Below are 26,013 nucleotides of genomic sequence, written 5' to 3'. Positions count from 1 at the left end.
AAATGTCAAGAAACAGGTGGGTAAAAACAGGAGTGAGTGAGTGAGTGAGTGAGTGAGTGAGTGAGTGAGAGTGCCGCTTTTAGCAATATTCCAGCAATATCCCGGCGGTGGACACCACAATTGGGCTTCACACATTGTACCCATGTTGGGATTCGAACCCAGGTTTTCGGGATGACAAGCGAAAACTTAAACCACTAGGCAACCTGACCACCCATAAAAACATTAGAATACCCTCCAAAAATATGATACCCAATCAAAATACAAACCCTGGGTAAAAACCCACATATCCAAAAGCTGTTCTATAGCTCTCTTATTGTTTTAACTCCTGGTGTGACACAAAAGGATGACATTCCTGGACAATTTCATCATTTATTGACATTTCCATTTACATCGTACATAGGCAACATAAGCATTTCAGTGCTGATTAAAATTGACATAATATATCTTCGCAGATGCAGATTTTGGCACAGGTAATACATATTCAAACACTGTCACCGTAACTGAAGGAACATCAGACAATCATAAAACACACACTCTAGGATTAACGCACAAGGCAGCACTGGGTTCATCTTAAGTATTGTGATGACACTCATCCCCATTTAGCAACATTCCAGCAACATTCCAGCAAAACCACACCACAGGGACACCTGATTGATTTTGTTGTTTAACGCCGGACTCAGCAATATACCAGCTATATGACGTCAGTCTGTAAATAATCATGTCTGGACCAGACAATCCAGTGATTGACATCATGAGCATCGATCCCTGCAATTTGGAAACGATGACATGCATCAATCAAGTCAGCCAGCCTAAACACCTGATCCTGTTAGTTGCCTCTTACAACAAGCATAGTCACCATTTAAGGCAATCATGGGTTGCTGAAGACCTATCTTTACGGGTCAGGGATATCTGAAATGGGCTTCACGCATTGTACCCATGTGGCGACTCTAACCCAGGCCACTAGGAAACACCACTGCCCCGATTTGTTGAGTGATTGAGTGAGTATAGTTGAACATCGCTTTGATCATGTCATGGTGTGTTGGCCTAATATGTAAGGTGATGCAAGTCGCAGATGTTTATTACTACGGAGAAACACAACAGGGATGGTGCCGACAGACCAGGAGCATGGGATTCAAACTGATGATCAGCGGATCCTTACATGGTGGAAGGAGGCAACTCTGTACTAGAAATGTTGATGAATAAGAATTCAAACTAAAGCATACTCTACTAACAGAACTATAGTCATAGAGGCATACTACTACTAGGAGTGAAAAAGACTTGACACAAACCACATACTACCCATCTACTGATAGTGATGTTGAGACATATTCTTTGACCAGCTTACAAAACCCAGAGGACAACATAAATATACATTAATAATTTACTTGATTTAAGTTAATCTTGAACTAAATGCTAGGGTTCCTTAGGAACATGGTAATATTTTCTTTACAACCTATTCAAGCAATTAGTCTCATTTAGTCCTAGTTCTGACACAGAATAACTCTATAATGAGTGAGTGAGTGGGTATGGTTTTGCGCCGCTTTTAGCAATATTCCAGCTATATCACGGCGGGGGACACCAGAAATGGGCTTCACACATTGTACCCATGTCGGGAAACAAACCCGGGTCTTCGGCATGACGAGCGAACGCTTTAACCACTAGGCTACCCGACCACCCTATCCCTATAATGAGCTGAGTAGTATAATTGCTTACCGACCACAATGCTCCCTATGAGAAACAAATGGTTAATTTACAACAGGCTATCACAATACCAATAATACACTTGATGAGGATGAATACTTAAGAATAGCAAGAAAAATCTGCACCGCTACTTCCAGTTCTACCATTCACAATAATCATCAGTTACGACTGGTGCAAAAGATAAAACTGAGAAAGTCACAAACATAAGATCAATTTTATATGTACCTTCCCTACACTGTGTGCATCAGGCGTACATTTGTCTGATTATGATTTTCAATTTGACCTTGACCTGCAGAAGTACGTACAACCCGGTCTGAGATTTGTTTGTCGGTTTTTTAACACTGTACTCAGTAACATCCCAGCTATATGATGACGGTCTATAAATAATCGAGTCTGGACCAGACAATCCAGTGATTGATATCATGGGCAGCTGATCCTGTTAGTCACCTCTCACGTCAAGCATAGTTTGATTTGATTTGATTTGATTTGATTGTTGTTTAATGCCGCAAGCATTAATATATTAGCTATATGACGGCTGTCTGTAAATAATTGAGTCTGGACCAGACTGACCATCCGTTCCCGTTAGTCGCCTCTTACGACAAGCATGTACTGCTGAAGACTGACAAGCATAGTTGCCATTTACCGCAATCGTGGGGTGCTGAAGACTGACAAGCATAGTTGCCATTTACGGCAATAGTGGGGTGCTGAAGACCTATTCTCCCCAGATCTTCACGATTACCCATCTGAGAGCAGAGATCAAATTACAGGTCAAAATATCCTCTAACTGGACAGGACTGAACACGGAGAGTGCTGAAGCAAAAGGGACAATACCACAGCTGACACAATACACAGCAAATATATACTGGATGGTATACTTGTCGGTGAAATCATCGGGATTAACAATTTTTTGTATTAACACATTACTTGAAACTGTATGATTTAATCCACCTTCTCAAGGTACCGGTATGAGATGCACAACAATCCCCATTCCTAGAGTATGAAGTGTACAATAATCCCCATTCCTAGGGTATGAGGTGCACAACAATTCACATTCCTATGGTATGAAGTGCACAACAATCCCAATTCCTAGGGTATGAGGTGCACAACAATCCCCATTCCTAGGGTATGAGGTGCACAACAATCCCCATTCCTAGGGTATGAGGTGCACAACAATCCCCTTTACTGGGGTATGAGGTGCACAACAATCCACATTCCTAGGATATGAGGTGCACAACAATCCACATTCCTAGGGTATGAGGTGCACAACAATCCTCATCTCTAGGGTATGAGGTGCACAACAATCCTCATCTCTAGGGTATGAGGTGCACAACAATCCACATTCCTAGGATATTAGATGCACAACAATCCCCATTCCTAGGGTATGAGGTGCACACCAATTCCCATTCCTAGGGTATGAGGTGCACAACAATCCACATTCCTTGGGTATTAGATGCACAACAATCCACAATCCTAGGGTAGAGAGGGCTACCCTGGCTGCCAACCCTCAACATCCCATTCACACACATCACGTGACTGGCAACAACAACTGGCTGCAACGGCAAGCACCGTAAGGGACACGACTCTGAACAGCAAATTCCTGCAGCTTTGACAAAAGGGCCACAGTTCCCATTTCGCAATGTGAAGACGACAGAGGGGCTGACACAGGTTATCTAAAAGGGGAATCCAAAGTATTGCCCACGTCCATGATCAGTGTTGTACACTCTGCAGATTCATAGCACAAGATTACAGCCCCCTTCTTCATATGCTTAACAATTTCCTCATTCTTACTAATAACAAAATATTTCTTTAATCAAACATTTCTGTAAAGCTGTGAAGTACAGTGATAAGTGTAAAGATAACATGATACCGGGATATACATACATGATACAATAGTACAACATTGCCAACAAGGGAAGGGAAGTGTGGAATAACTTTCCAATATTTGCACATTTTACCATCCTCAATGCTGATTGGTCAATTGAAACAATAAGACGTCACAGAAAAATGATGTCATCCATTGTTCATGGTGTCACAAATTGATAACATGTCATCTAACAGTAGGCTGCCTTCAGTGAAGTTATCTGTAATTTTGACATTTCATACATCTTTTCTTCATTTTCTCTTAAAATGTCAACGAGTAAAAAATACAATAACCTACTTTAAAAGGACAGATTATCTGTCCTCCATGAACATGATGAATGATGTTAGTCACTTGCTAAAGGCTCTGGGCCCCGACCACAAAGTGATCTTAGCGCTAAGTCGATCGTAACTCCGATTCTTTAACACTGACTTACGACAATCGTAGTGCTAAGATCGCTTTATGTAACGGGGCCCAGGTTATTCTCTAAATACTCAGTGTAAGATACACTACCAACAAACAATAAGGGAACTAATGATCTGAATGTAGCTACCATTGAGGTGTACATTTCCAATACCGTGGCGTTGCATCTGATCGCATCATCTCACATCATGCATTAAAAGTGTGTGTGCCTACAAGGGAACTTACTATCACTGATGCAGTTGAGCTAAGCACATGCTTAAAAATGCCTCCGTGAATTGTGGATACGATCGAGGTGGGGATGTCAACATGCCATGTGGGCCTAATGGCAAATCAAAAGGAGTAATTTCTCGACTGTGGGACAAGTACCATTAAACAGGTGGGGTCGCAATGAGACCTGGACGTGGAAGGCCTAAAAAATACACATGGACATAATCGTCTCATTACACGAATTGCACTAAGCAACAGAATCAAATCTGCTCCTGTTATCAATAGGGAATTCCGTACAAAAACAGGTAGGCAAATTTCAACACCTACCGTTAAAACCGGCTCTAGCAGCCTGCCTGAACGCAAGGCGTCCTGTGAAGGAAGTGACCCTAACAGCTTCCCATAGGCAGTAATGATTGGAGTGGGTTTGGCAACACCGGGACCAACAATGTACGAATGGCACACACACACACACGAGAAGACACACACACATTGGACTGGCCCACTAAGCTCCCAGTCCCCAATAGAGCACCTGTGGGATGTTCTCGGACGGAGAGTATACGCCAGTGACCAAGCACCGCCAAAGTGGCCCAACTTGGAGTAGCCTTGAGGCAGAAGGGCGGGCAATCCTAAGGGCAATGACAATGCCATACCATATCATGCTCAGGTCATCACCGATGATCTCCGACAAGAAGGCATACGGACATTGGACTGGCCCACTAAGTCCCAAGTCCCTAATAGAGCACCTGTGGGATGTTCTCGGACGGAGAGTATACGCCAGTGACCCAGCACTGCCAACGTGACCCAGCTTGGGGCAGCTCTTCAGGTGGAATGGCTGCAATACAAAGCTTTAAGGGCAACCATATGCACGTTAATCGCAGCATACCATCAAACTGTCGTCCATGTATTGCCCAACATGGTGGACACACCAGATATTAATCTACATGCCCCAAATTAATTTTACAGACATTTATCATCCTTAGACTTTCACTACCATTTCATCAGTTCCCTTATTCTCTGTCGGTAATATATCTGTCTCTCTGCATAGACAGGCTTAACATATTCATTTCAACAGAAAGTTTAAAAGTCCACATGTATCATTTTAAACTTGAATGTTGTCTTTTTCACAAGTTTCTTTGAGGGCAGCATGTCAGTATGACATAACTGGCAATGCTTTTCTCAAGGTGCACAAGCATGACTTTTATCATGATACATCCTCGAAGATCTACATACTGCCTCAACAGCCTGGAAATGCAATATTAACTGTATTTCCAAACAGATGTGATGAGCCCCGTGACCTCCATATTCTTCATCAGAACAACTTCAACAATACAGATTCTCAAAATGATCATTTTCCTGATCGATTAGATGATTCCGACACAACATTCCACAACAGCATCTTGAATCAGCAAGTCTAAATGAAAAACAAACTTCCTTGTACTCTAATTATTTAATCCTTATGACTTCCTTGTGAAACACACGGATTTCACTTCATGCTGTTGGTAACCATGGTAACAGATATATTATCTTCAAGCTGTTCTTGTTTTGCGTTCAATCAAATGATTAGGCATCGACATTATTACAACTGTAGGTTGGGGGTCGAGTCTGTTCGTCTTTCTCTCGCACAAACACTACTATCTTTCTCCCGTGCCCCTGATTTTAGAGGCTGCTAGTCTCTCTATGTCATCTAAACTCATGCTGGCCAGGCCTTTGTTGAAATCCTGCAAGGATAAAGTGAAGAAAGGATTAATGATCCTGTTAAAAATGCTCCAAAAGGTTTCTGACAGATCTTTTCTACATCAGACAAACTCTAACATGTACTGTTGTGTTGGTTATCTGCCCCCAACAACTCCATCTCTGTTAAACGGCTGATCATTAATTACGCTCATCTGTTATTTGGACCCCAAAGGCAGCATTAAAGCGAGGCAGCGTTAGAAACTAACAGTTTTCGTCCACTAGTCCTTATAATGATAACATATAGCAAAACCCTTAAAAATGGCAATTTTCTACTAGTCCTTATGATACCTTTACTATTGGACAGTTTGGCAAGGACTATAGGACTAGTGCCAATTGCTAACCCTGCGAGGGGTCACTGCATGTCCATTAAAATTGTGAATGGATATCAAAACACTGCAAGACCCAAGAAATGGCTTTTTGAATCATCAAAACAGTGAGTGAGTGAGTGAGTTTGGTTTAACGCCGCTTTTAACAGTATTCCAGTTATATTACAGCGTGTCAGTTTAATGTAGGAGGAAAGCCCGAAGTGATGCAGGTCTTAGACATTTACCACTTCGGTGAAACCCACGAGCATGGGTATGGTGCTGACAAATCTAGAAACATAATGGGGGCGAACCGGGATTCAAACCCACAATCATAGGTTTCTGGCGTGCCCATGGGACACAACTCTGCACAGCAAATTGCGGCGCCTTAAACGACTGAGCAACCCATGCCTCCGAATCATCGAAACAAATTCCTGCAGCATGCACGTCAAATGTAACTGATATTCATTTTCATTCTGATCGGAAATACATACAGTGAGTGAGTGAGTTGTGTTTAACGCCGCTTTTAACAGTATTCCAGTTTTATCGCGGCGTGTCAGCTTAATGTGGGAGGAGAGCCCGAAGTGATGCAGGTCTCAGACGTTTACCACTTCGGTGAAACCCACGATCACGGGTATGGTGCTGACAAACCTAGAAACATAATTGGGGCGAACTGGGATTCGAACCCACAATTATAGGTTTCTGGCGTGCCCAAGGGATGCAACTCTGCACAGCGAATCGCGGCGCCTTAGACGACTGGGCCACCCGTGCCCCGGAAATACATACAAAGATCAGACTGTCCATGTCAAGTCAAAACAGACTATTTCAATTAATTTTCTGCTTGTGTTTTGGGGCTCTGGTCGGTTGAATCCATAAACCGCACAATAAAATAAATTATGTCGCTCTTGGGGAGCACTAGAACTGTCCCTGAGAGTCCAAGGCCATTTTGTCAATATCCTCAAGTTACCTCCCTTGTTCCACCAGTGATCTGGTTTAACGAACTGTATCAGACTAATGCTGAGGATATCCTTTAGATAGAAACAAACAACATCTTCTAAAATTGAAAAGGAGCCCAACTGAGATGGGACTAAATCAGAATCGGAGGAAATTCTATACTTGCTTCAGTTAACTATAACATTACAATAACAGATGGGCGGCATAGGGTTCAGAGACAGAATAATCGTCTATGTACCTTTCTAAATTCTGCAAGTACTAAGTCTGCATCCTTCTCTGTATAATGTCTGCGTAGGAATGTCTGCAGTTTGGTCCAGACAGGGGCGCTTACATCTGTGTCTGAACTCACTGTCTTTGAAACACTGTCAGCTGAGCTGGCCGAGCCAGGACGTGCAACCACTGTCAGCTTGCTGCCATCTTCTATATTGTACTCACTCAGTTGTTTGTTGTCTACACAAACAAAGAAACAAATTAAACAAATGGTACAGAATTATCATAAAATAATTCTTAATCAAACTACAAAAAATTCAAATAACATACTTAATACTTTTTTAAAAATCTGAATCAACATCTTACTTAACTTTTACCTAAAATCATAAGTTCTAGGAATTATAAGTTTTGAACAAAATTGCAATGATTGCATTGTTTCAGGCCAGGTGAGCAAATTGTAGGCAGACGGGTTAGAAGTGCAAAGAGTTACACCCATTAAGGGATTCTTCATCGCTCAAGTTGTCTTTGTTTGGTATTTCTGTAACATTAAATGACATCAATTAGGGACTGGTCATTTATTAGGGAGGGGGAGGATTAAGGGAGAGGGAGAGGAAAAATGAAATGGAAAAAAGATCGGTGTGGTCAAAATATATCACAACTACGGGGGCACATGAAAAAATGAATATAATAAATCTGAACATTACTGGTGGTGGTGGTAGTGGTGAAGAGAGGTGTGTGTGTGGGGGGGGGGGGGTTGCAAATGCATTGGGGTTGTGACAAGGACCCCTAGACATGTTTTCAAGCATTGCATAACCATCTCAGCCTCACCCGTCATAGGTTTCCCCTTGTACAGGAGCTTCTGGTTAGCGATGGGAATAGACATGAGGGCTGCCACCTGTTGTTTGATGTCCGTAACATAGCTGCTGGGTGATGCCTGCAACACAAACACGCCCACTACATCCCCAGCCTCCAACGTTCATCTGTTCCACAAGTCACCAGGCTCCCACTGTTATGTACCTGGTCTGTTTGTTGTCTATCTGTACATGCAGCAATATTCTGGCTATATGGCTGCTGTCTGTAGATAATTAAGTCTGGACCAGACAATCCAGTGAGTGAAATAACGACCATAGATCCACCTGTGTTGACAATTTACTTTATCTCCCCTAAAAGAATGGCTTCTGAGAACTATTTCTGATCCTCTTCCAGTTCTTTCATCCAACATGCATAGGGTACGGGTAACTTGGGTTATAGCTAAAACGGCACCTCAACAAGATGTCACCTGGCGAAAACAGCACCAATTGGGGAAAACGTCACATCGCCTCAAGTGAAAATGGCTACTATTGCCTGGCGAAAACGGCACCCTATTTTTTTTTACCTTGGTTAAATAAATGAAATCAGATGAACATGGTCACATGCAAACACCAATAATCATGATAATTGTGAAATGTAAAAACAAGTTTACATTAGAAATTAGCCTCTACTCCAACGGCCTACCGTTAGAATACAGTACCACAAATTCTTCAAACACATGACAATACCCTATTTCGTAATTTGTAGTATTTTGTTGCCAGTCACACAGGCGAAACAATGCCCTGTGACGTCAGGGGTCATTGAGTGTGCATAAGCTCCTCCCAGTGATCTATCATCTCTACACGCAATGTCTTGAATACGCCCAGCGGTGTTGAGAGTTTTGAATGTTTGTTTACTAAATATAGCCTGCAGCAGCGCATTTTAGAGTAGGCGACGCCTGATGCCTGAAGCCATTTTCAGTTCGCGCCATATCGGCTCATTCCTCACCACTCGGTATCTTGTAGAATACGGAATGGGACAAGTATGCCAATGGCATCAGGATCATTCGTAAGTGTCCGTAGACTAATGTCACGAGACACCATGCCTACCCGTAACCTTCGTAAGTGTTTGTCACCTAGTCGACCTTTTTCGTTCAGTTCCGTAACGTCATAGGCATGGCAAGGTAAATTTGCACTTCGTTTCACAGTGTGGTTGTAGCTCAGTTGGTTAGCTCTCGGGCTAACAATCCCAAGGTCGCGAGTTTGCGGCCGACTGATTCTCACAAAAACTGGTTGCTTGTCTGCGAGACATGTTACCTACGGTAGAGATCGTCCTCACGAGAAGTTGTGGTACTGTATTCAAAAGGTGCTCCACTCCAACTATATTCCAACTTAGCCTATATGCAACTCAACTTATTGTGAAAACATAACATGCCTTGAAGTAAAATAAATGAAATTAAACTCACATCGTCTCTTACAAATACCAATAATAGTGAAATGTTAAAACAAGTTTACATTAGAAATTAGCCCCCTGAGTCAGCTACTATCACAATGCTCGGTGGTACATGGGCCGATATTGTAAACTGTGAAGAACTGTATATATATGTGAAAGTATGTAGTTATCTGTGAACAACTGGAAAACAGGAAAAAACATGTAAATACATCAAATAATATGTTACAAATAACAAATAACATAAATCAGATATACTAATACATAAATCGTTCTTATCGTTATTAGAAATAGAGGTGCCGTTTTTACCCGTAACATAGAAGCCGTTTTTGTCAATTGCGGCGATGTTTTCATGAGGTGCCGTTTAGCCTGCACCCGGTAACTTGGTACAGAATCCAGATTTGGGGAGAAACATTTATGTGAAGCAAAAGCTTTACACACTCTACCCGGAATCAAATGTGGAACAAAAGAATGTCTTTACTACAAGGCAACCCAACAATATCTTGCTACCGCCCCTATAATATCTGAATACATATAGAATACATGGAATAGATGACATGTTGGTTGGTTTGTTGTTTAACTCCGCACTCCGCAATATTCCAGCTATATGACGGCATTCGGTAAATAATTGAGTCTGGACAAGACAATCCAGTGATTAATATCATGAGCATCGATCCACACAATAGGTTGGTTGGTTGGTTTGTTGTTTAACGCCGCACTCAGCAATATTCCAGCTATATGACGGCGGTCTGTAAATAATCGAGTCTGGACCAGACAATCCAGCGATTAATATCATGAGCATCGATCCATGCAATTGGGATCAATGACATGCATCAACCAAGTCAGCGACCCTGACCACCCGATCCCGTTAGTCGCCTTTTACGACAAGCATAGTCACCTTTAACGGCAAGCATGAGTTACTGAAGACCTATTCTATCCCGGAATCTTCACGGGACGATCTACATCAGTAAACAAAACTGAACCCACACACGGATTTTCCTCTAAATCTTATGGTCTCGACTCAATCTGGTAGTTTGGTCATAGTGTCCATGAACACACTGATTAAACTTACGGCGATGGTACACTCGTCTCCGTTCAGTATTTTAACGGTCAGCCGCATTGTCTTTTCGTATTCAGATGGATCCGCTAAACTTGTCGATTTCGTCAATCCACTTAAGACCGGTGATTCCCCAAAACGTCACTTCCGACTCGCGTAGATATCTACCATATTTTCCAAAGAAATTCAATGAAGATCATTTAAGCTGTAATAAAGTAAATGCTCCTCTCTCCTTGGACCATATTACCCTTAGAGATGCGTATGTCATCAGTTCATGGACAAGACATAGCTCAAACATTTGAATAGTCGTGCACTATTTGTTATCATGTCATATAGTTCATGCAGGTGCTCGAAACTTGCTGCCTACATGTATCGCTCTTATTGCTTACATACGTTCTTACATCAATGGATAAGTCAGTTTCAAATAATTAGCTTTATAAAACAACCATTTGTGAATTTATTACATTCTCTGTATGTCTAGTTTTAACTTTTCAAGCACCCAGGAAAGAGTCTGTAAACATTACCCCTTCTCGTCAAACGTGCACTACTTTTCGTCAAAACATACTCGTATACTACATTCCTCACAGCATATCAATTAGGTTACAAATTTTTCACGTAATAAATCACAAACCCTTGATTCTTATTATCAAAAGTCATTATTTGCCTTTTTCATAAAGTCCAAACTGTGACAGAAGGGATACAAACGTGTGTGTGTTTAAGATTATATGTATCCATTTAATATTGATTTATTTTGGTGTAATATGTCTTCAGCAAACTAGTATTCTGTTAAATCATTGACTGCATTCTTCGCTGAGTGGCTAGGCCCTGCTGCAATCTCACTGGCTCGTGCGTTGACCAACCAATTTCTCAAGCTCGTCTCAATCACCCAGGTTTGTTGTTATTATCCTTTGGCCAATAGACTACACGTGCAACTCTTTCAAACCATATTCCATCTACATTGGAATTATAGTCACACTGCGACCACCCCAGTTCATTCTTTTAGACAGTTTCGGATGTTTTCAGCTTTCTCCGCCATTTTCTTTTGTAAGATGACCTCGCCAAAGCCGAGTACCGGCACGATCCGATACATCGTTGAAAATTTAGTATGCCGACTACACGTATCTAGAACGTTGTGTCCATGTTTACAGGTACACCATGAATGTCGTTTGCTGCAGGATACCAATTCCAACCTTCCCGCATACAAATGTGATCAGTATTTTTTTTTTCGCTTTGAAGAATATAATTTCCTGGTATTCGTCTATAAATAACTCGATCTGCAGAAATTTCAAGAGACGCATCAGGCATGTTGCTGTTCGAACCAGTGACAGTATACAAGTATACTAGTTCTTGTAGACTAGGGCCTACTGCATCACAAGGTCACTATTTCAACAACACAAATAAATCTTAAAGGATTAGAAAAAAACATTTAATTAGTGGTTGATGCCTTTGTTATTTATTTTTTTCAGAGATGATATACTGCGCCAACCATAAGTGCATTTAGTGCATTTATTGATAGTATAAGGGGACATCATCACATTGATCAACAAAATACCTAAATATTCAGTTATTTTACAATTTTAGTGAAAAATCTGTCCATTTATTTTATTATGATTACAAATTCCAAACATTTCATCACCCATCATTACAACCGACCAGTTAGATGTAAAACATTAGACAGTTACCTTGTGGGGGGAATGTATCCGTAAATATCCACATATTTAAAGGAATAATATCCCACAGGTATGCAGTTGTACAAAGAAACTTATTCGACGTCACATGTCTTTGTATCAATCTGATATTTTAAAATATATAGCATTTCTGGACTCTATGTTCTTTTCTCAAGTTTGTTTGAGGTGTTTCACATAGGTGTCAAGTCTCACTGGTCAGCTGAGATAGCACACGTGACAACTATGGTCATGATGTCCTTGGTTCTTTAAAAAAAAATCCTTTGAGTTGGATAACAATGAGCCATCAACAGATATGGGTGTATTCTGTCTGCTTTAGTAAACCTACACATGTAAACTCTAACTACTGACAAATCCACTGTGCAAGATAATAGTTATTAATGATAATCATTTGAAGAGCAGTGTAACATTTGTGTAGATGAGGCTGTTGGGGTTGTGGTTGGTACAAGTACTACAGAAATGTACCCAAGATACTTTTCTGCATTCACTCAGACCGCCTCCGTGGTCTATCGGTAGAGCGGAAGGTCCGAAGTTCGATCCCTGGCCGCGTCATACCAAAAGACGTTAAACGATGGTACTTGTTGTTACCCTGTCTGGCGCTTGGCATTAAGGGACTAAAACAAGGACTGGTCTGCTCGGAGTCGTATACTGTGTCTGAGAGGGGTATTGATGTTAAACTGAGGCATGGTATCTCAGTGAGCTAGCACTATAAATCGGCATCAGTCCAGACTAGCATGCCGGCAACACAAACACACACACGTACATGCACATCGCTATATAAGTGCAATAATCTTGGACGCAACATTAAACCTCATTTCACCTCACCTCACCTCACCTGCATTCACTCATGTACCAAAGCTTGGCAGTATTGACTGTGTTGATGTCAGGATTGTATTCAAATGTTTATGCTTTGTTCTGTTGATGATATATGCATACGTATCTCCAGTAGGTGAAGTAATTATCAAGAAACACAATTAGGCCAAACCAGTTTATTACTTGTTTTCACCTCTTTATCCCCAATACCTGTGAAAATCTGGGTAAGTATAGGTCTTCAGCATTGTTCAGCAACTCATGCTTGCCGTGAGAGGCGAGACTGGGTGGTCAGGCTCATTACAGGTCACGCAAGAACGACCTTTTGTAAACTTTTACCTACTAATGAAATGACTAGCAAGGAATCAACACAAACCAGTCAGAAAGGAGCTTTCTCAAACATTATGGCTCTAATTTCTAACTGACGAATTCCATTCTAAACCACGCTTTGAAAAATATTGATTCAAAATTTAAAAACTGAACAGAAGAAAATTCTTGAATGTCTAACAGATGGCTGAGGTTGTATGGCAGTACTTCCCACAGGCTATGGAACGTCTCTTCCGTTTCAAATGGTTATCCCACTGAAGCAAGAAATGGACAATGATTTTGACTGTCGTTTAGAATACCCTATGTTAACCTTTTTGAGGTTGTGTGATTTGAAAACTCATTCCAACTGTCACTTTTCCGATCTGGTAAGGGACACTCTGATTGGTCAGATGAAAGGCTGTGACCCATAATGCAATGTCCTTAGATGTTTTTTTAGCAGTTACGAGAACTAAGATTTTAGTGAGATTGCAGTTATTGACGGTAGTCTAGTGGTTAAAAGCATTTATTCGTCAAGGTGAAGGCAATGTACGTTTCCTTCATGGGTAAATATCTTCCCGAGGCAAGGGCGTTAACTGACTGTAAAAGTTCCGTTTCCACCCTTGCTGAACTAGGCTGAAATTTCTAGGTTTTGATCGTAGCACCACCAGTAGCTATTATGTGTTGATTTTGTGATTTATCATTATGACTACAGGATGGAGACAGCTGAAGGTTCCGGGGACAACAGTCTGAGTGAGTCGTTCCTTGCAGGCAGCAATCAGTATGTTGTGGAAGGAGGTGAGTACAGATACTAGGCCTGTAACGATTCACTGATATCATCGATACTTAGGTACACACGATACTGACAACTGAATCAGATTGTGAGATTGCGATATGCTATAAATAGATCAATGAATCATGAACTAATAGAGCTACCTCCAATGATGGCAGAAGTAGCATAGCGCCACCTGTAGGCATGGCAGAACAGAGGATGTGGTAGCTGAGGACGCGCTGACTGTTGCATTTTATGACCATCCCTTCATTTAAAACTGTTTTGTTCTTGTGGTTTTCTTTGATAAAGTTTTTGAGATAATAATAAATTTATGAAGAAAGAGGTTTTAGAGTTGTATTTCAGTGATGTCATCGTTTCTTACTATTTGGTATGGTGTATGGTAGTATCGTCAGTCTGTATCGTGATACAAATCTTATCGCTAGATACCAGGCTCAAACAGGTCTCCATGGTAATTTTACAATATCATATGGCTACCTGGTTAGAATATGTCCCAAGAACCCATTGCTGGTCATAGAGGTACATAGGATCATGTGGAGTACAGTGTGTTATTGTGAGTCTGGATGGTGTGGATCGTCGCTCAAACAAATTTTTCAATCACCATTGGCCTGGTCGACACTTGATTATTTGCAGGCTGCCATGATATAGCTGTAAAATTATGACTGGCATTTCACATCATGGACATTCACTGACAGTTGGCAGAAGTCCCATCAGAAACGGGAATGTACATTACTCATTGGCCATCTCTCTGTAGCTGCCGTGGTTATATTGAGAGGTTGTATATGGAGTTTCTGTTGCAGGTGATGGTGATGAGGTGATAGCATCAGGGGAAGGTGACGAAGAAGCCAAAACAGACGAGCCACTGAGAGAACAGGTAGGTCAGGACTTTGATGATAATGATCTGTTCAGGAATAGATATCAGCTTCTTATTTTAATGGTTTCACAGACACTAGTGAAACTGTTTATGCATAAAATCATTTTGTTTTTAGTGACATTTCAGGATTTCTTATTGCCCCTGATGATACATTTCATGTTTAACAAACTTTAAAATGCCTCTAGTAGGAGAAAGCGAAGTAACAAGATATTCTTAGTGGTATGCACAGAACCCTTTCCGCTTATGTGCTGCAATTTGCTGTTCAGAGTTGCATCCCTTAGGCATGCAAGGATCCTGTGGTCAAATCCTTGTTACACTTGATTGGGATACTTGGTTTGTCAGCACAGTACCCATGCTCATCTGTATCCCCACAGTGTAAGATTTGAATAACTCCTTGACTTCCTCTCACAGCTGCGACACTCACCCACTCAACTATCAGATCAATTTCTATCCGTGATTGCTTTCTCATATACTGCCCAGTCTGACCAGTCATTCATTCATTCATTCATTCATTCATTCAAGGACATTTCTGTCAGATAAAGCCCATGTCTGTCAGATAACACCTATTTCTGCCTGATAAAGGCCAGTAATTGTCCTGAGTATTTGGGTCATGTTGACCTTTGGGAATTGCTGTCAATGTCCACAGGCTCCTTTTAATGAGCCAAACTTTTCAATAGTAAATGAGGTAGTAATTCAGTTCTGAACATATGAAATACAAGTATGATTTTCACTTGCTTGTGTGGATTTAGCTGATTTTATGACACGTTTCTAGGTCATTTTTTTTTTTTGATTAATGATGTTTTTCTTCTTTGCAGGATCGATTTTTACCCATTGCAAATGTTGCAAGAATTATGAAGAAGTCAATACCAGCAAATGGAAAGGTAATGTGTCAAAGTTTGATAACGTAAAAAAAAGTTCGAGCTAAATTACGTGTTGTTTTCTCAAATGACTTCACCTGCCAAATTATTGCAATCCAGCCTCCTTGGTGCAACACTGAAGGCCATTTGAAATTGAATGTAACTGCCATGCTGATGGTAATCAACTGATTGCCAATGCTATCTCATGCACTCGTTCCTCTGTTCCTCCAGATTGCCAATGCTATCTCATGCACTCGCTCCTCTGTTCCTCCAGATTGCCAATGCTATCTCATGCACTCGTTCCTCTGTTCCTCCAGATTGCCAATGCTATCTCATGCACTCGTTCCTCTGTTTCTCCAGATTGCCAATGCTATCTCATGCACTCGTTCCTCTGTTCCTCCAGATTGCCAATGCTATCTCATGCACTCGTTCCTCTGTTCCTCCAGATTGCCAATGCTATCTCATGCACTCGTTCCTCTGTTTCTCCAGATTGCCAAAGATGCCAAGGAGTGTGTTCAGGAGTGTGTATCAGAGTTTATCAGCTTCATCACCAGCGAGTATCCTTTCACCCACTACTAAAGCTCAACAACTGCTAGTTATTTACTATTTATCATATTATCCCAGGCCACGAAGTGGAAGGGAGATATAGGAATGGGTGTAGACTAAAATCTAGTCTCTGAAATGAACATATCGTACATAAAAACAGTTGTTCAGTTATCTTAATAAAAATATAATATAAAGGAGCCCAGTGACTCTCTTCATTTTGAGCCTGATACTGCAGTGATGTAGACTTGCCAAACATTATAGACTTGCATGGGCTGTATTTGATATATATTTGTATCAGGGTCTGTAAGACAGACTAGAATGGGTGCTGTCCTTCCGTCTGTTTGTCCGTCATGTTTCGTTCAAAAACTCAAAAACCATGAGTGATATCTTCACCAAACTTTGCTCTTAGATAGGTCTAGTAACCTGGTGCCTTTTGATAGTTTGGGATTTTTTAAACAAATATTTTTCGAGTTTCCATAGCAACGACTTTGACAGACTGAAACTGGAGGTGGTGCTCCTTTCCGGAGCAGATCTTGAAAACCATACAATATTTCTTGCCTTGCACACAACCGGACATGTCATATTGGCAGGGGATATGAGTATTTCATGCTTGTTAAATCAATTAGCACATTGTTCACCAATCTAATTAACATCTGATCTTTGATATGTTACCTCTCTGCATAAAGATCTGAGGATGCCTCCCTGTTAACGGCTTGAAAGGGGTGAGATCCGGAGTAGAATAGGTCTTCATCAACCAATGGCTTAAAGTAAAAGGCATCTATGCTTGATATAGGAGGCGACTGACAGGATCAGGTGGTCAGGCTCGTTGACTTGGTTGATGCCTGTCATCATATTCCAATTGCGTACATTAACGCCTGATGTCAATCACTGGATTGTCTGGTCAGAATATTTACAGATCGCTGTCATATAGCTGGAATATTGCCGAGTGTGGCATTAGGCAACAAACAAACAAACAAATGATAGGAGAGCAGTGTGGTATTAGAACTGCCCAGTGGTCAATGCAGGGACCAGGACAAATGTCTGTTGACCTTGACCCTGTCCAGAGCCAGTGAGCGGTGTCATCAAGAGAAGCGGAAGACCATCAACGGAGAAGACATATTGTTTGCCATGTCTACCCTAGGATTTGACAACTATGTGGAACCTCTTAAGGCATATCTACAAAAATACAGAGAAGTAAGAGAAACTGGTTTTTCCTTATAGTTGGATATTACTAACTTCAAATATTAGTTCCTCATATGCCACTTACTCCTTTAATGTAGCAGTAATGTGATCCGTGATGTCATCACTTCCTTGGTCTCGTATGAGCTATGTGATAGGGTTGTTCTCTCAGCTAGTTGAAGCAACTTCTTCAGCAAGACTTCACAGAGCTCTTCTTTCTGTCAAGACAAGCAGTAATATGCATTAAGGAGTAATGCAGGATAAGTTTACAAAAATAAAAAATATCTAGGATTTTACTAGTATGATACTGTTGATATCAATCCAACATGCTCAAGGTCCTTTCCAACAGCCCTCTATTTGTCACCACTCTCATCAAGTAATGTTTCTCTTCATGTTTCAGTCATCGAAAGGGGACAAAGTGCTTACTGTTAATGCTGCTCAAGATGCTAGCATGGAAGAAATGGTTGGAGAGGAATCGTTTGGTAAGTCACTCAGTGGAACTAAGTGATTGGCTATATTGATTTCTGTATTTTGATCCTTGTCTTCCATGTACAGCAGCAACATGATCTTCAAACCCCACACGTCTAGTATGGGGAAGAAACTGTCCCCAGTACACACTGTCAGGAAAGTCTGGTAGTCCAAGAGATAGGAGCAATTTGTTTCACCAAAGAGGTCCAAGTTACTGCTTGTTTCAAAGATATAAAAGGCCGAATATTTCCAAAATGTTTATCTCACAAAAATCTGATGGGCCATTTTCACAGTAGGGAGCGCTGAAATCATGACTCAGCTCTTTTTTTTGCATTAAGCCTCTTAAAAGTACATGGATGTTTTCATCAAAACTAATATTTTTTTCTTTCAATGTTTGGTGTCAAAATAAAGAGAATTCAACAACCTACACAGTCAAACACAAAAACTGAGCATTCTGAAGTATTTGAAGTGCAATAATACTCTGACTGGACAAAGCACTGGTTGGATTTTGTTTCATTACCAATTGCCCTGCTGTACCTGTGACCTGTGAAGACCCGGGTTACAGTTGGTCTTCAGCAACCCAGGCTACTGATGGGATTGGGTGTCTGGCTCCCTGACTTGGTTGATGCATGTCACTGTATGCCAAATGTATAAATTGATGCTCATGATGTCAATCACTGGATTGTCTGGTCCAGACTTGATTATTTACAGACCATCAGATAGCTGGAATATTGATGAGTTTGGCATTAAGCAATATGCATAACAGTCAAAAGTGCTTTTCAGTGTTACGATTATGAAGTAATGTTGCCAGGTGTTTAAAAACCGAGACGAAAACTCTCCCATGTAGTGTACATACCAGGCAAGATTATTACTGAACCAATTTGTTGACTCTTCAATCCCAGTATCTTCAATGATTATGATTTCTTTTTACAGGTCAGTCAGTGACGAGCATGTTGACCACAGATGGTGTACATTCAGGGGTCATTCTTGCTCAGTATCCCAATACAGTAAGTAAAAGGACCCTGATCAGTAATAGCAGGCGCTGAGTAGGTCCTCAGTACCTCATCATCTGCCGCAAGAGCAGAAGGTCTGATGTTAACCCTGGTCACATCATGACGAAAGACTGCTTGCACTGGTCTGGAGTAATGCCAGTTTTATAGTGCTAGCCGACTGAGATACCATGCCGCAGTTTAACATGGATACCACTCTCAGACACAGTATACTGACTCCGAGCCTACTAGTTCTTCTTTTAGCCCCTCAATGCCAAGCACCAGGCAGGGTAGCAAGTACCATCTTGTAATAAGTATTGGTATGACGCGGCCGGGGTTAGAAACTCAGACCTTCCACTCTCTGTAGGTGTAAAACAATACCAAACTACATGTGAGTCTTGTACAACTTTGAACAGTGTGAACAGTATTTCAATTTGACCTGTGAAGATCCAGGGTAGAATAGGTCTATGATTGTGATAAGAGGCAACCCGGTGCTCAGGCTTGCTGACTTGGTTGATGCATGTCATCATACCCCAGTTGTGTGGATCAATGCTAATGATCTCAATCACTGGATTGTCTTGTCCGTACTCGATTATTTACAGACCGCCATCATATGGCTGGAATATACCGAGTGTGGCATTAAACAACAAACAAAACAAAAACGTATACCACTTTGGTGAAACCTCAGATCATTAAATACCAGTTCTGTGTGTACTCATATATCAAAGTTGAATATGTGTGATACTCATAATTATTTGAACCTGTGAAGATCCGGGGTAGAATAGGTCTTCAACAACCCATGCTTGCCATAAAAGGCAAAAAGGGATCGGGTGGTCAGACTCACTGACTTGGTTGATGCAGGTCATCGATCCCAATTGCGTGGATCGATGCTCATGATATCAATCACTGGATTGTCTGGTCCAGACTTGATTATTTTACAGACTGTCGTCATATAGCTGTAATATTGCTGAGTGTGGCGTAAAACAACAAACCAACCAAACCAACCATAATTATTTGACTTGTGCTCAATACTGAATTATGGTAGTTTATGTTTTGCTATGTTTTCCAGATGAACTTTTCGTAGAGGAATAAATCTGCAGTCAATCTAGTGGTGCATCTGAGGCAAGCAGCATCTTAACCAGCCAAACAACATCATCAGCGGTGTGGCCAGGCATCCCAGCATATATACACCTATAACATCTCTGGTGGTTATCATTGTAGTGTGTCCCAAACCTTGCCGCCTCATTGGTCATCCTGTTAGTGAGTTCACAGAATTTCGATCCAATTTTAAGCATGGCCACCATGGCGGACATATTGACTGAAAGAGGACGGATGACAGTTCTCCCTACTGTGAAAGTTGGATAGACAACCATGTCAACATAATCATCAGACACAGAACCAATTTGTTAAAGACAAGTTATTTGTACCATGTTCATGGCATGTGACTTCAAGAAACTGGATCCATGGCAACATTATCAGTACATTCTTTGGGGGATGTCTGAAGATGATGTAAGACCTCCCTGTAGACTGACTGGCATTCTCACATTAATGACAGATTTTCTTCTAAACTTTGTTTGGAATCTTTGCCAGATTTAACATGTGAAGAACATACAACCTAGTACAATTATTAGTTTTCCGAATATTGCTCACAATATCAGCACCAGTTTGTCTGGCCCAAATTCGATCATTTACAGACAGTCGTCATATTTGATGATTTGTGAGAAAATTTGCAAGATGTTGGATGACCAGTAAGATCCTGGAGAGGTAATCAATCTGTTCTCATATGAATGTTTGATGGGTGTAATAGTTTTTGATATAGTATAGATACTGCGATTATGTCCAGTTATGCATAAATTACATTTCAAAATTTATTCGTTGCAAAATAAGTTTTTGTGAGATGAACATATTTGGTGGGACTATTGGCCAATCCCTAAACGGAATTGGCAAGGGTCAGATCTGGATATTATCAATAACGTTCTACATTTGTATTGACCAGAAACCAGACCAGTGCTTTTATCAGAGATCATCTTGTAATTGACAAATTTTTCATTTTGTTTGTGTAATTTTACCATTTTTTAAGTGACAGTGTGTTTTGTGTCAAGTTAAAACCCTTTTATCACACTCTGTATTATCACACTCTAGTGTTTTATCACACTCTGTGTTATCACACTCTAGTTTGCTGGAGAAAGGATTTCCTTTGGTGCTGTTGTACATCATTTTTCACCTATTTAACTTTGTAGGTACAGCCTTCATGTAGTGCTTAGATAACTTAACACTGGCGTTTCCTGGTGTGAAGGATCTGACTGAAATATGCTGCTGAGCTGTCATAAAGGATACTACCGGGGTAGCTTTTAAACACAAGGCGGAAAAGGACATATTTCGCTCAATGTTTTTTGTGGTCTTTAGGTGTGGGGACAAAAATAAGTAAGAAAGACATTTCAGATTTTTATTTTTATTAAAAAACTTTAAAATTTTGCCGTTGTTAGGTAAGCTATTCTCATAGTTAGCTTGTTGTAGCATATTGTCTTACAGATGATCCTATTGTATGCGCAATTATTTTTTGGTGAACATTTACATTTGTATTTTGGAAAAACAAATAGTTTCAGATTTGATTTTTTTCCACTTTTTGTTGTTTTTTAAAGGTATAGGCAGCAGCATGCAGTTTTTAACAAAGCATCTCCATACTGCAAAAAACACCATCCTTTTTAAACAGGCAGTTCTAACAAGTCTGAAGAAACCATAAATCACTCACTGTTCAAAGAGGAAATAACACTGCAGAGTGATCAGAAATGACTTTGTTTCATTTGATTATTTTTCTGCGTGAGAATGGAGCAAGCAGTTAATAATGTTTTGAACATTACAAACTCATCCCTCATTACATTTCTTGTGTGTGTTCTCTCATTGCCAGAGATAATAGTGATGATAGTGGGGTTGTATTCCTAGCAATAGTTGAGTATTAGTTGGGTTAATATCCTTGCTTCAAATTAACAACCCTATGATCATGAAATCTATCAGTGTGCATGCCATTTGAACAATCATGCATCTGAACTGGTCTTCCTGTTGACAAATGCATCCTTTAGCATGACAATTCTTTCTGTGTCGGAAACAGCTGTTTTCACAACTATATTTATCATGTACATATATATACTATTACATATTTTGTGTTCACTTAATTGTCTCATTTAGATTTTGTCACCTTTTCTAAGATTTCTTTGTCAGCAGTTTGATTTGTTGTGATCATACCCAGAGGAGGAATACATTTCACAAGAAAAGATCGTGTTAATAGCCATAATGGACAATTCACAGAAGTGTGAATACTATCATATTCACAATCACTTATCTCATAGAAAATGTATCAGTATTTTAACGTGTGTGTTTTCAGTGACAGACTAGCTATGTGACCATCTTCCCCGATATCTTGCCATGATTTGGGTGCTGTTGTACAAAACAACTTTAGCGCTACGACTGTCATAGGTCTATGTTAAGGTATGGGAGTTATGATCACCTTAGCGCTAAGATCACTTGGTTCAACGGCACCCAGGTTCTCCCCAGGTTTTATGTAGCCTTAACCGAATCTCGTCCTGGAAATACTGGCAGTTAGGTGACTTCTGAGACAACTCCAGAGGTTGCAGACGGCGCCTGGTGTGACTTACGGAGACTACTCCAGAGGTTGCAGACGGCGCCTGGTGTGACTTACGGAGACTACTCAAGAGGTTGTAGATGGCGCCTGGTGTGACTTACGGAGACTACTCCAGGGGTTGCAGATGGCGCCTGGTGTGACTTACGGAGACTACTCCAGGGGTTGCAGATGGCGCCTGGTGTGACTTTCGGACACTTCTCCAGAGGTTGCAGATGGCGCCTGATGTGACTTATGGACACTACTCCAGAGGTTGCAGATGGCGCCTGGTGTGACTTACGGACACTTCTCCAGAGGTTGCAGATGGCGCCTGGTGTGACTTACGGACACTACTCCAGAGGTTGCAGATGGCGCCTGGTGTGAAACTGACACATTGTGTCTGTGTAATTAGGGTTGTTGTTAAATGCCAGATTGATATCCATCTTAAGCTTGAGTTGGCAGACAGTGAGTGAATGAATGACTTGGTTCATATAATTAACACTAGAACTACTGAACATGATGTTAAATGACTGGTTCGGGCTAGAATTCCTTGTTAATTGATACTTGTCAGTTTGCGTACCCCATCAGGGTCTTGTTCAATAAAGCTATCCTAGTGCTACATAAGTCTATGTAAAATATAGAAGTTACGATTGCCTTAGCGGTAAGATCGTTTTGTGGAACGGGGCCCTGGCACACATGGGCTGTATACTAAGGTTACATGCATTGGGTATACCACAATCACAGTGTGAAACAATCTCCCCAAAATTATTCTTGGACGCTTCGTTAGATCTTCACTCAGAGAGGTATCAGTCGTATCAGATCTAATGTTAATGAAACAGAAACTGAAGTCTTGAGTGTCGACGAGATGCAATATGGTCATGTGTTCAGGGGTCAAGGGATCTCTTGTCTTCCAAACCAGGACAGTTAGGATCCAATGTGACGTTCAATAAATGCTTTGCATAATTTTATTAACGGTAATCAGCACTACTCCTCTTAAAGCTTGAGGCGGGCACAGGTGGCCCAGTCGTCTAAGGCGCCGCGATTCGCTGTGCAGAGTTATGACCCTTGGGCATGCCAGAAACCTATGATTGTGGGTTCAAATCCCGGTTCGCCTGGATTATGTTTCTAGGTTTGTCAGCACCATACCCGTGCTCTTGGGTTTCACCGAAGTGGTAAACGTCTGAGACCTGCATCACTTTGGGCTTTCCTACCACATTAAGCTGACATGCTGTGATATAACTAGAATACAGTTAAAAGCGGCGTAAAAACCCAACTCACTCACTAAAAGTTTGTGCGTTAAGAAAGGTCAGTCTCTATATAGGGCTGGCCCAGTGGATCATGTGACACACACTATTTCTAGACACTGTGTCAGATTGTTAACTGCAGTTCTCTACATCACTGCTGTGGAGAACATCTAGGCTGTTGTGTAATGTGTATGTAATTCTACAACACAGGAATACTCTTAATGTGGGTGACTTTGAGATCTTATATAGATATTGCATGAATTTGTCTTTATAATGAAGTCCTATGTGGGTTATATGATCAGTAGCCTTGAAACAACGTGTCTTTGAAGCTAAACAACAATAAGAACAAGAATATGATTTCAGATAGATTTTATAAACATCCACTCCAAATTATCAAAATTATAAAATAGTATGCCTAAGTTGATTGTTGACTTTTTAGTACCGAAATTATCAGGTTTTGGAAAAAGTGTTATGAAAACAGGTGCAGTTATTTATCTGAATGAATACTTAGTGCCTTGGTTTTTCTTCTTGAGGACTATGTATTGTTTGTAATGATAGTGAAGTATTATGATTACTGACAGTCACTGTCTGATCGTGAAAATTAATGAAGATGAAATATAACTCTTTCTTGCTGATGTCTCCTTGGTGACAGTCTGGTCATATTTATTTATTAATCTGACATTTATGTCTTGTAAAACATATCTTTTGTTTTGTCAGAATCTTATGCCCCAAATGTCTTATACATGTCAGATAAAAAAAATCATTGTAAATAAAATTTACAGTCTTACAGTTTTATGTGCTGTGTCTATTTCACTAGTTTTATATGTTCTGACTCATGAAGATCCGGGGTGAATAGGTTTTCAGCAACCTATGCTTGTAGTAAGAGGCGACTAACGCGATCGGATGGACAGGCTCGCTGTCAAGGTTGATTCATGTCATCGTAACTCATTTGCGTGGATCGATGTTCATGGTGTCAGTCACTGGGTTTTCTGGGCCTGACTCCATTATTTACAGACCGCCGTCATATAGCTGGAATATTGCCGAGTGCGGCGTTAAACAACAAACGAACAAACAAAAATTTCAAGAAAAGGGCACTTCCCACTTCTATGTGTAACTAGGAAGCAGCCATCACAACCGGCCAAATGCAGTGTTCCAGATAGTGCTGGAGAAATGTATCCACACTCTGGTAGGATAAGTGCACATGTTGGCCCACATCCGCATAATTTCATCTTCCTGAGGCAAGAGAGTTAACTGACTTTAAAAGTCCAGTTTCCATCTTTGCCGAACTGGGCTTGAATTACTTGATTTGATCATAGCGCCACCAGTGGCTATTACCAGTTATGTCCCGTCTAAGCCTCGCCTATGGACCAATCAGATTCCACCTCTCGCATCACTTGCGTTTGCTTCACACAAAAACGTGGCGCCCGGTCAGGACGATCTGATCGATAATCAAGATCTATATTGTGATAAAACATGTCTTACATTGCGAAATGCATTAAATCACGTGAGCACCTTGATTAAAAACATGAAAAGATTTGGAAAAAATCTGCTGACAACGAGTTGGCGGTGCACATGCTTTGCAAATCCTGCAATCGACCTAAAATCTGCACGACAGTTAACAAACCGGATTTCATTTCAGTGCGCGATTTTGATTGGACTATGCATAGACTTGTTAGTCCAGCCAAAATATAACTCCATAATACCAGCCTAGTTCGGCAAGGGTGGAAACTGGACTTTATAGTCAGTTAACTCCTCGGGAAGATGGCATAATTTAAGTACAGGTTATGAAAATAATCAGGTGTGTTCATAAATAGTTTTACGTTCGTGGGCCAAGAAGGACTATTCCTAGTTCATCCTTTATAATCTTCCTTTCTTGCACACGAAGCAAACTGTCAACCTTCAAATCTTACCTTACGATGATGAAGTTGATAAAACATTGGTAGAATAATAAAGCACAAAAAGAAAGAA

At 40.8% G+C, this 26,013-nt stretch overlaps 2 protein-coding genes across 2 annotated transcripts; one reads left to right on the top strand and one right to left on the bottom strand.

Moving 5' to 3' along the window:
• Positions 1-384: 384 nt before the first annotated feature.
• Positions 385-11,240, bottom strand: LOC139445554 (ubiquitin-like protein 4A). The gene is made up of 5 exons (XM_071226700.1): positions 11,209-11,240; positions 10,700-10,848; positions 8,218-8,323; positions 7,418-7,629; positions 385-5,907 (listed from the first exon to the last, which is right to left on the bottom strand). Exons 2-5 carry the CDS (start codon positions 10,745-10,747, stop codon positions 5,821-5,823), a joined length of 453 nt encoding a protein of 150 aa, XP_071082801.1. The 5' UTR covers positions 10,748-10,848; positions 11,209-11,240; the 3' UTR covers positions 385-5,820.
• A 254-nt stretch (positions 11,241-11,494) lies between these two features.
• Positions 11,495-24,424, top strand: LOC139445453 (nuclear transcription factor Y subunit beta-like). Its single transcript, XM_071226598.1, has 10 exons — positions 11,495-11,574; positions 14,198-14,280; positions 15,073-15,146; positions 15,962-16,027; positions 16,493-16,560; positions 17,614-17,743; positions 18,129-18,210; positions 19,130-19,203; positions 20,255-23,074; positions 23,163-24,424. Exons 2-9 carry the CDS (start codon positions 14,199-14,201, stop codon positions 20,267-20,269), a joined length of 591 nt encoding a protein of 196 aa, XP_071082699.1. The 5' UTR covers positions 11,495-11,574; position 14,198; the 3' UTR covers positions 20,270-23,074; positions 23,163-24,424.
• The last annotated feature ends 1,589 nt before the right edge of the window (positions 24,425-26,013 follow it).

This window comes from Haliotis cracherodii, unplaced genomic scaffold, assembly GCF_022045235.1.
Source record: "Haliotis cracherodii isolate W230 unplaced genomic scaffold, xgHalCrac1.p SCAF_6, whole genome shotgun sequence".
Taxonomy (NCBI): domain Eukaryota; kingdom Metazoa; phylum Mollusca; class Gastropoda; order Lepetellida; family Haliotidae; genus Haliotis; species Haliotis cracherodii.
The sequence above is the reverse complement of the archived record's forward strand: the minus strand, read 5'-3'. Positions and strand labels throughout refer to the sequence as shown.

What these genes read in the sequence shown, in the direction of transcription:
- LOC139445554 (XM_071226700.1), bottom strand. Translation starts at nt 10,747, where the DNA reads ATGCGGCTGACCGTTAAAATACTGAACGGAGACGAGTGTACCATCGCC. An exon ending in GAGACGAGTGTACCATCGCC is followed by an intron (nt 8,324 to 10,699) that starts GTAAGTTTAATC and finishes TTTGTGTTGCAG; the next exon opens with GCATCACCCAGCAGCTATGT. An exon ending in CAAGGGGAAACCTATGACGG is followed by an intron (nt 7,630 to 8,217) that starts GTGAGGCTGAGA and finishes TTGTTTGTGTAG; the next exon opens with ACAACAAACAACTGAGTGAG.
- LOC139445453 (XM_071226598.1), top strand. Translation starts at nt 14,199, where the DNA reads ATGGAGACAGCTGAAGGTTCCGGGGACAACAGTCTGAGTGAGTCGTTC. An exon ending in CAATACCAGCAAATGGAAAG is followed by an intron (nt 16,028 to 16,492) that starts GTAATGTGTCAA and finishes CTGTTTCTCCAG; the next exon opens with ATTGCCAAAGATGCCAAGGA. An exon ending in ATCAGCTTCATCACCAGCGA is followed by an intron (nt 16,561 to 17,613) that starts GTATCCTTTCAC and finishes GACCCTGTCCAG; the next exon opens with AGCCAGTGAGCGGTGTCATC.